This window comes from Clupea harengus, chromosome 3, assembly GCF_900700415.2.
Source record: "Clupea harengus chromosome 3, Ch_v2.0.2, whole genome shotgun sequence".
Classification (NCBI taxonomy): Eukaryota; Metazoa; Chordata; class Actinopteri; order Clupeiformes; family Clupeidae; genus Clupea; species Clupea harengus.
The window spans coordinates 15,963,664-15,974,656 of NC_045154.1; the positions used below are offsets into that span (position 1 = coordinate 15,963,664).

A 10,993-nucleotide genomic window follows, 5' to 3' on the forward strand; every position below is an offset into this window, starting at 1 on the left:
GTTCTGGATCTTTCATTCACACCCCACACTCTGTCTAGTGTTTTTTTTTCAGTAATGTCTGATGAATTGGCAACAAGTAAAGGGCTTTTCAACTGCTGTTTTATTTTGTTATAAAAAAGACGAGTAACAGTATGAAACAGCTGCACAGCAAAGCAAATATAGCCTACCAAAGAGAACGGAGAACTGCTTCAGTGTTAGGTACTACATTAGATTAGCCTATATGTATCGCAAATACTATTTTGCTTTTATCTACTGGCTGTACTACAAGATTCACCAAGATGGGACTACTTTCTTCAACGTGTTCCCCTTGTACAACAGAAGCCTTAGCGAGCGGCATTGTGTTTAACTTTATTATATCTCTTGAATCACGTTTCGCTGCATGCTGATGTCTATGCGCTGTGTCTCCGTGGGATGAATCGCATAGTGAGACTGTTATCGTCCTCCTCCTCCACCGGCTGCTGTGAAAGGTTGTTGGTCTGCCGGATGGTCGTGAGCGTGCAGCCGCTACGGGGACACACGCTGTACCGAGACAGGAGCGTCACGAGGATGGCCTTCATCATCACCATGGCAATGTGCTTACCCACGCAAGCGCGTGGCCCGCAGCCGAAGGGCTGGAAGAAGCGGCTCGGCACCTGCCAGTGAGACAGGTCACTATGACAACCACCTCAGACTAGAGTAAGATTAAGTAGAAGTTAATTTGACAAAGCCCTTGTTGCATTGTACCTATGCCGTTAAGCGTAGTATAACAACCTGACTGTTTTAATTATATTTAGTATACTTACACTGTGTAAAGGGCTAGGTATACATATTTATATAATGTATAATATAAATATATCATTCTAGATCATTACATATTTGTTATAGAAATGTATTTTAAAGTTCCATGGTCTGTCATTTGAGCAATCAAGACTTGTACACTTGGCCATCTGGATTCAGAGGGAACTGTCTGTAGGATTGCGTGCACGTGCCATACTGAAATACTCACAGTTTTCCCAAAGTTCTCCAAGCTGAATTGATTGGGGTTGGGGAAGAACTCTGTGCGGTGCATGCGTCCGATGTTGAGGAGGATGTTGGTTCCTTTGGGCACCTTGTAGCCATCGATGATGTCATCTTCCTGCGCCCTCCTCATGATGAAGTCCACTACTGGGTGGAAGCGTAGAGCCTCATTGATGAAGCTCTCCAGAGTTGGCAGGGTCTGCATGTCAGCGTTAGACACCTCCCTGTCACCTGGGAAACAAGATAAACACAACATCAGCTGTGAGTTTAGATGTGGCTATTTCCAAATAACTAGTTTATGCTATTTAAAGAAATACTGATCATTGCCTCCTGCAGAGAGCTTGAAGATCTACCTGGGACAGGAGTCATCTCCTCCTGCTCACCCATCACTAGTTTACTCTACTGCTCACCTATAACTAGTCTGTGTGGTTCTCTCTCTCACCTGTGACTGTCCATCTCTGTCTCCTGTATAACTGTGTCCATCTCTGTCTCACGTATAACTGTGTCCATCTCTGTCTCACCTATGATCTTGTCCATCTCCTTCACAATCTTGTCCTCCACAGCAGGGTTCTGCTTGAGCAGCATGAGCATGAAGAACAGGCTGACAGAGAGAGTGTCAGGAGCCGCGATCACCATCTCCAGAACACACTGCCTCACGTCGTCCGCACTCAGCTCCCCATTATTCTGAGAGACACACACACAGAGAGAGACAAACAGATCCGCATAGACAGTCATTCTCACACACACAAACACACAGAGACAAACAGATCCGCATAGACAGTCATTCTCACACACACACACACACCCACACACACACAGACAAACAGGTCCACATAGACAGTCATTCTCATGCACACACACACACACATAATCAACAACACATAAGTGAAGACAGTTCCCTATTCCTGAAGATCACGCGGACGATATACCTGAGCGAATATCAGATCCATGGCAAAATCAGGGTCCTCCAGCTTCTCTGATTCAGCAATCAGCTTTCTCTTCTTCTCTACCAGGCTCTCCATGGCGTCCTGCAGCTCCTGACTGACGGAACAGCATCCTCAGTACATATGTGTGAACACTCCACTCTCAGTACATACTGTATGTATGAACACACCACTCGCAGTATATATGTGTGAACACACCACTCTCAATACATATGTGTGAACACACCACTCAGTACATATGTATTAACACACCACTCACAGTATATATGTGCTGTATGAACACTCCACTCTCAGTACATATGTATGAACACACCACTCTCAGTACATACAGTGGGGAAAATAAGTACTTGAACCCCTGCCGATTTGGCAAGTTTGGCCACTTGCAAAGAAATGTGTGATCTATAATTGTAATGGTAGGTGTATTTTAACAGTGAGAAATAGAATATCAACAAACAAATCCAGAAAACTGCATTTTATAACATTTATGACTTTATTTGTATTTGATGCAGAAAATAAGTATTTGAACCCCCAAGCAAACAGCAAGAATTCTGGCTCCCAATTACCAGTTATGTGCCCAAGAAGCACACAGATTAGTCCTCATTAGGCCTAATAAGGTACACCTGATCTCAACTGGTGACGTGTATAAAAGAAACCTGTCCAAAGAATCATACTTCACACCTTCAACCTCACCACCATGGGCAAGACCAAAGAGTTGACCAAGGACGTCAGAGATAAGATTGTTGACCTGCACAAGGCTGGAATGGGTTACAAAACCATCGGCAAGCAGCTTGGTGAGAAGCAGACAACTATTGGTGCGATTATTCGTTAATGGAAGCAACACCAAACAACTGTCAATCGCTCTAGGTCTGGGGCTCCATGCAAGATATCCCCTCGTGCGGTATCGGTGATCATCCGAAAGGTGCAGAATAACCCCAGAACTACACAGGGGGAGCTTGTGAATGATCTCAAGGCAGCTGGGACCACAGTCACCAAGAAAACCATTGGCAACACACTACGCCGTAATGGTTTGAAGTACTGCAGCACTCGCAAGGTCCCCCTGCTCAAGGAAGCACATGTACAGGGCCGTCTGAAGTTTGCCAATGAACACTTAAATGATTCTAAGAAGGATTGGGAGACAGGATGTGGTCAGATGAGACCAAACTCAAGCTCTTTGGCATCAACTCGACTTGCCGCGTTTGGAGGGGGAAGAATGCTGAATATGACACCATCCCCACCGTCAAGCATGGAGGTGGAAACATTATGCTTTGGGGCTGTTTCTCTGCCAAGGGTACAGGACGACTCCACTGCATCGAGGGGACTATGGATGGGGCCATGTAACGTGGAATATTGGGCTTGAACCTCATTCCCTCATTCCCTCCCATTGAAAACGCAACCTTAAGGATTTGGAGAGGATCTGCAAAGAGGAGTGGACCAAAATCCCTCCTGAGATGTGTGTAAACCTGGTGACCAACTACAAGAAAAGTCTGACGTCTGTGCTTGCCAACAAGAGTTATTCCACCAAGTACTAAGTCATGTTTTGCTAGGGGTTCAAATACTTATTTTCTGCATCAAATGCAAATTAAGTCATAAATGTTATAAAATGCAGTTTTCTGGATTTTTTTGTTGATATTCTGTTTCTCACTGTTAAAATACACCTACTACACTACAATTATAGATCACACATTTCTTTGCAAGTGGTCAAACTTGCGAAATCGGCAGGGGTTCAAATACTTATTTTCCCCACTGTATGTATGAACACACCACTCTCAGTGTATATGTATGAACACACCACTCTCAGTACATATGTGCTGTATCAACACTCCACTCTCAGTATATATGTATGAACACACCACTCTCAATACATATGTATGAACACACCACTCTCAGTATATGTGTGTGAACATACCACTCTCAGTATGTGTGTGTGAATACTCCACTCTCAGTATATATGTGCTGTATGAACACTCCACTTTCAATACATATGTGTGAACACACCACTCTCAGTACATATGTGTGAACACCCCACTCTCAGTATATATGTTCTTTAGGAGACACACACAGCACCATATAGGATGCACATAGGCTCCTGCTATGGAGTAGCTGTGTCCTAGATCACACAGACTGTACTGCTGTGGGGGTGCAGGAGACTCACGCAGCGTGCTTGTGCTTCTTCCACATCCAGTCCAGCTTGAAGAAAATCTCTGGCTTGATTAAGACGGCCTGCCAGGTATCAAAGTACCTGTGGATCTTCATCAGCAGGTCCCTCTCTTCAGGGCAAGAGGAAGAGGAAGGGAACAGTGTAAAGATCAGACCAAGTGTGTTTGGTGCAGGCTGGCAGCTCACGGCGATACCCTTCTGCCTTAACCTCACCGTTGAGCGGCACGCCCAGGAAGAGGCGGTTGGACACGTCCACCACGATGCAACGCAGAAGGTTCAGGACGTCCACGTGACCCGACGGGTCGGCGGAGCCGCTCAGCTGGTCCAGGTGCCTGTTGGTGGCGCTGACGCACACTCCCACAGTCCTCTGCAGTCCAGGGCCCGACAGGGCTGCAACATACACACATGCACATATACACACATGCACACAGACGCACACACATGCACACACGCACATACACATGCACACACTTGCGCACACGCACATACACATGCACATGCACACACATGCACACACACATACACACCCACACACATACACACCCACACCCACACACACACACACACACACAGGAAGGGGTCAAGGTACACAAGCCATGAACAAGCACATCTTTCCTGCTTGTGTTTTTGTTTAGTCTGAGAGTTTGCATGGACTCAGCATCAGGGCATAAAGGCTGCTTTGGGAAGGGTACTCAACACGGCAGATGGTAAAACAGCATATTTATAATATTTATATTTATATTTATGATTGTTTTGAACTATACATTTAAAATCATTTAAATTTACCTTTGGCAAAGTAAGTACGGACCTTCCTCCAGAGCTTGTTGTTGCTGTTAAAGATGACTCCTCTCTCGTCCATGCCGATGCACTGTAGACCTTGTTTACTGGCAAACCTGCTGGTGTAGTTGGAGCTCCTCAGAACATGATACACTGCAGAGGACCTGCAAGACACAGGCATGTTCATACTCATGTAAAATAGATTTAAACATGTATGTATCCCTGAGCCCATGTATGGGTAGTAACTGATGGGGAGTATATAGACAGATATAGAGGATGTGTAAAGGGTGGATAAGTGCAGTATGTAAGTAGACTGGAGGATGTGTAGATAAGTAGGTAGGCTGCTGAAAGTGTCCTGCACCTGCTGAAGATAAGAGTCTCCCTCCCCTGAATCCAGACCCGGACGGCGCTGCCGTATCTGATGTTGTAGTAGTTGCAGGCGGTTCCGATGCCGGCCCAGATGAAGTGTGAGTAGGTAAGAAGAGGGCCGAGTCCCAGACAGAAATATGGCCCTGCAGGAAGCACACCACAGGTAAACTCAGCAGCCCCAAATCCACAGACTCACAGACCTCACCTAGTGCTCAGGTATGTAAACCCACACTCACAGACCTCACCTAGTGCTCAGGTATGCAAACCCACACTCACAGACCTCACCTAGTGCTCAGGTATGCAAACCCACACTCACAGACCTCACCTAGTGCTCTCGTATGCAAAGCTGCACCCACACAGTGATCCACATGGGAGATGTTAGTGTCTCAAAAGACTCAGTCTGTCATTTGAGGCTTGTCTTTGGAAGGATAATGCATTACCTGTGCTGTGCATTGACCATTACCGCCATAATTACCTGACTTCCATCACTTCCGTCACTACTTTAATACAGTGTGTGCATGTTTACTATAATACAGTGTGTGCATGTTTACTATAATACAGTGTGTGCATGTTTTTAACTTCCACAGTTCTCTCCTGCCAAGCATGACCGATAATAATAGAGCTTACAGTTTAAAGGTGCGGTAACCATAATTAACTATAATTAAATAGAATGAAATAGAGCTCAAATCATTGTATCATTTGCATATTTTCTTCGATCTGTGTTCTGAGTCTAAAGGAGCAGAGTGAGCTTTCTTTGTGACAGACAGTAGAAATCCACATACCGTAGTCTGTAGATCAAGCAAGCATTCTGTATGGACTGATCAAGCATTACAGAACAGCATTCTGTATGGACTGATCAAGCATTACAGAAAAGTTTGAACACTGCTATCAGCAATGAGAGGACTTGTGACATAGAGACCCACCTAATATAGAAGGCTCGGATAACTTGGTATCACTCACCTGGCATAGAAGGCTAACCTTACATTACTCACCTGGCATAGAAGGCTAACCTGATATCACTCACCTGGTATATAAGGCTAGGCTGACATTACTCACCTGGCATAGAAGGCTGTGCATACACGTTGCTCCAAAAGACAGCCAGGAGAAACAACACAATCAATCCCGTCACCATGGCAGCAGATACCACGCCAACCGAAGCATCAGTGGCATTGTTCGGACACTCGGTGGGAACATCCATTCTGCATATGCTCAGATTCTCACCCCTCTAGTGAAGATCTCTGAGAGATGAGGCTGATTGCTGCCAGAGAATTCAATAGGCACACTTTTAAAAAACAACACCAATGGAAGCTTCCAGAAATGACTTCTTCTCATGCAGCATGTGGAGCAGGTGTTGCAGCGAAAGACTCCCTGGAGTGGAAGCAGACGGATTTATACTCGGTTGAGACGGAGGTTCTGTTTCTGTGGCACTGAGTGTGTGTGTGTGTGTGTGTGTGTGTGTGTGTGTGTGTGTGTGTGTGTGTGTGTGTGTGCGTGTGTGTGTGTGTGTGTGTGTGTGTGTGTGTGTGTGTGTGTGTGTGTGTGTGTGTTCCCCTAAAGAGACCCCACTCACCCAAGGCTGCTGGGTGGACCTTGAGTGGAAGCTGTGGTTGGCCTGTGTCCATCTAATATGCATTATGCCCAGAGACCTTCCTGCTACAGATTATTAGGATGCTTGGACAGTCCAAACAAACCCGCTGACTCCTACAGGCCCCCTCTCCCCTATCCTCTGCGCTGCGCTGCGGCCTTGGGTTCCTTGGGTTCCTCGCTGTCTCATGGTTTTGTGTAACGCAAAAGAACAGAAAACAGCCGCACATCAAAGCATATGGGAGTGAGCTTTGATATGATGCTGATATGACCAGAGCGTGACCTCTGACCTCTGGCCTGTGACTGAACCCTGGTACTGTACGCAGTCCGCACAGCCCTGACATGTTCCAGCGTGCCTTTTTTCCCCGTGAGGCTTCACGGACGGAGTCGGATTCAACACCAAACCCTTCTGTGCTAACTAGACCCAAACACAACTCTCAAGAAATATCACAACAATGTGTACTCATATACCTATGCTCTATAAAAGAAACATGGTTTGTGTCGTTGTAAACCAGTACACTAACTACAGCACTCCCTATCTACTTTGATATTGGCCAAAATTGCTAGTGTCAGCAGATTGTAATAGGTCATTTAATAGCAGTATTACTAGTACTTTGCTGATGCACCTGACCCGAGCACAGTCCTGTTTAAGTTCAGCTCTTGTTATTTGAAATATGATCAGCAGCGTCCTTGCCAATAACACACTATGCACCTTTTCTCCTTCTCTTTTGTGGCATCCGATGTGCACGTTGCCTGGAGACTCTTACGTCTGCAGCTCAAGGTCAGTGACTTGGCTTTGATTTGACAGAGAGGGATTCAGGACACCCCACATCAAAGAGAGGCAGCACTAGAACTCAGCCACTGACCCAGCCAAACTAGAACTCTCATATGATACTGACCACCAGCATAGAACTCTCATATGATACTGACCAGCAGCATAGAACTCTCATATGATACTGACCCAGCCAAACTAGAACTCTCATATGATACTGACCAGCAGCATAGAACTCTCATATGATACTGACCAGCAGCATAGAACTCTCATATGATACTGACCAGCAGCATAGAACTCTCATATGATACTGACCAGCAGCATAGAACTCTCATATGATACTGACCAGCCAAACTAGAACTCTCATATGATACTGACCAGCAGCAATATAACTCTCATATGATACTAAACAGCAGCAATAGAACTCTCATATGATACTGAACAGCAGCAGTAGAACTCTCATATGATACTGACCAGCAGCAATATAACTCTCATATGATACTGACCAGCCAAACTAGAACTCTCATATGATACTGACCAGCAGCAATAGAACTCTCATATGATACTGACCAGCAGCATAGAACTCTCATATGATACTGACCAGCCAAACTAGAACTCTCATATGATACTGACCAGCAGCATAGAACTCTCATATGATACTGACCAGCAGCATAGAACTCTCATATGATACTGACCAGCAGCTTTGGAACTCTCATATGATACTGACCAACAGCATAGAACTCTCATATGATACTGACCAGCCAAACTAGAACTCTCATATGATACTGACCCAGCCAAACTAGAACTGTGTGGTTCTGCTTTCTGGAGTTCTAAGATGTCAGAGCAGAACTGATACTGAAATATTATGCCATTTGCTCCTCTCTGATATGACACTAAACGATACGGTTGTTTTTGCACCAGTCTGTGTAAGCCACATCAGCTGTAAAACCTGAAGCAGGAGGAAACGAAGAGCTATTGAACACCTCTGAGCTTCAGTTGGCATAGAGTACATAGTCATGCATCAATGCATCCTTTCCTCTCAACAGTCATCCAACAGCATTGCTGTTCACATCAAATCTGAACAGTAATCACATACAGAATGAACAGAAAAATTATTAGTATGAAACGCAGTTGAACCAAAAGTTCTCTTACCAGGGTATTGTTTTTACACGGAGATAGAAAATCAGTTATTTGTGATGTTATGGTGTCTGTCCGTTCGTCTGTCTGTCTGTCTGTGTGTCTGTCTGTGTGTCTGTCTGTCCGTTTGTCTGTCTGTCTGTCTGTCTGTCTGTCCTCTTACACATCAGGTCATCTCCAGCACGGAATCTGGGTTCTGCCTTTATACACTCAGCCAGCAGGCTCGCCTCACTCTGGCCCTCTCAAGCTGTTCTCCTCCACCTCTTTCAGTGCACCTGTTGCTTAGATACCCTGACCAGTTTGCGGGTTGAGTGGCCTTGAAGTGCTCCGCGTGGGAATTAAGACCCAAAGAAGACACTGGCCTTAAAGCTCATCCTCTGCCATTCAGCACTGGTGTCTGTGCCCAGTATTTGTCAAGCTATTCAGCCCCTCTGGAACTGTGCTGTAATCTGGGTTAGAATGGACCCAGTCGATAAAAAGGCTTTTCAGGGTGAAAGGAACCGAGCAGGTCATTCTGACCTCTCTCTGACAGGGAGGGTTTTATCCTGGGAAGTTCTTAGAGAATGCCTCTGAATCGCTAAAGCAAAGCGGATGACTGAACAGAAGATCAAACTTTGGGTCGAATGGCCACAGTCTTCATATTCACTCTCCACATGTGGACTGCAGGGACACACAGAGTCTGTCAGATTACTATGCTGAGTAACGCTTTAATGCAGGGACAGAGTCTGTCAGATTACTACGCTGAGTACCGCTTTAATGCAGGGACACACAGAGTCTGTCATATTACTATGCTGAGTAACGCTTTAATGCAGGGACACACAGAGTCTGTCATATTACTATGCTGAGTAACGCTTTAATGCAGGGACACACAGAGTCTGTCAGATTACTACGCTGAGTAGCGCTTTACTGCAGGGACAGAGTCTGACAAATTACTAAACTGAGTAACGCTTTAATGCAGGGACAGAGTCTGTCAGATTACTACGCTGAGTAACGCTTTAATGCAGGGACAGAGTCTGTCATATTACTACGCTGAGTACCGCTTTAATGCAGGGAGACACAGAGTCTGTCAGATTACTATGCTGAGTAACGCTTTAATGCAGGGACAGAGTCTGTCATATTACTACGCTGAGTAGCGCTTTAATGCAGGGAGACACAGAGTCTGTCATATTACTACGCTGAGTACCGCTTTAATGCAGGGACAGAGTCTGACAAATTACTACGCTGAGTAGCGCTTTACTGCAGGGACAGAGTCTGACAAATTACTACGCTGAGTAGCGCTTTACTGCAGGGACAGAGTCTGTCAGATTACTACGCTGAGTAGTGCTTTACTGCAGGGACAGAGTCTGACAAATTACTACGCTGAGTAACGCTTTAATGCAGGGACAGAGTCTGACAAATTACTACGCTGAGTACCGCTTTAATGCAGGGACAGAGTCTGTCATATTACTACGCTGAGTAGCGCTTTAATGCAGGGACACACAGAGTCTGTCACATTACTACGCTGAGTAGCGCTTTAATGCAGGGAGACACAGAGTCTGTCAGATTACTACACTGAGTACCGCTTTACTGCAGGGACCGCTTTAATGTCCCCCTTGTGTCTGAGAGAGGAGGTGGGGCCTGAGCACTCAGCAAGCAGCCAAGTTCCTGCCTGGCCTTTTGTGTGCAGTCTAGTCTGAGGGATTGCTCCGTCTCCGCGGGAACAGAGTTCTAGAATAGTACGTTAGTGAGCTTCAGCACCACCACCCCCCCCCCCCCCCCCCCATAATGATGTTGTATTTGATGTTGCATCAGAGTTTAAAAAAGGAATTTTGACATGAGATAGACTGTAAGACTCCCTCCCCCCTCTCTCTCCCTCCCTCTCTCTCCCTCCCTCTCCCCCTCTCTGTCTCTCCCTCCCTCTCTCTCTCCCTCTCCCTCCCTCTCTTTCTGTCTCTCTCTGTCTCCCCCTCTCTCTCCCTCTCTCTCTCCCTTTTCCTCCCTCTCTCTCTCTCTCTCTCTCTCCCTCCTTCCCCCTCCCTCTCCCTCTCCCTCCCTCTCTCTCTGTCTCTCTTTGTTTAAAAAATACAGCATGTCCATGTAAGGCCACTCATAATTCACTGGAACACTGGAGAGTTTTTGCGGGGGGAGAATTAGTTCCTTGTTCTCATTCTAATGGGGTTTGAATGCCACTGGTGTCCATGCAGTACAGGCGATGTCATCATCATGTAATAACAGACGTTGCCATCATAATGTAACTAACCAAAACAGTGCTATAAAA

At 45.8% G+C, this 10,993-nt stretch overlaps 1 protein-coding gene across 1 annotated transcript; it reads right to left on the reverse strand.

The window, feature by feature from the left end:
* Positions 1 to 82: 82 nt before the first annotated feature.
* On the reverse strand, positions 83 to 9,051 carry LOC105892489 (brain aromatase). The gene is made up of 10 exons (XM_031564730.2): positions 8,752 to 9,051; positions 6,300 to 6,501; positions 5,236 to 5,386; positions 4,884 to 5,038; positions 4,311 to 4,487; positions 4,093 to 4,207; positions 1,926 to 2,037; positions 1,518 to 1,680; positions 986 to 1,227; positions 83 to 632 (listed from the first exon to the last, which is right to left on the reverse strand). Exons 2-10 carry the CDS (start codon positions 6,439 to 6,441, stop codon positions 390 to 392), a joined length of 1,500 nt encoding a protein of 499 aa, XP_031420590.1. The 5' UTR covers positions 6,442 to 6,501; positions 8,752 to 9,051; the 3' UTR covers positions 83 to 389.
* Between the last annotated feature and the right edge of the window lie 1,942 nt (positions 9,052 to 10,993).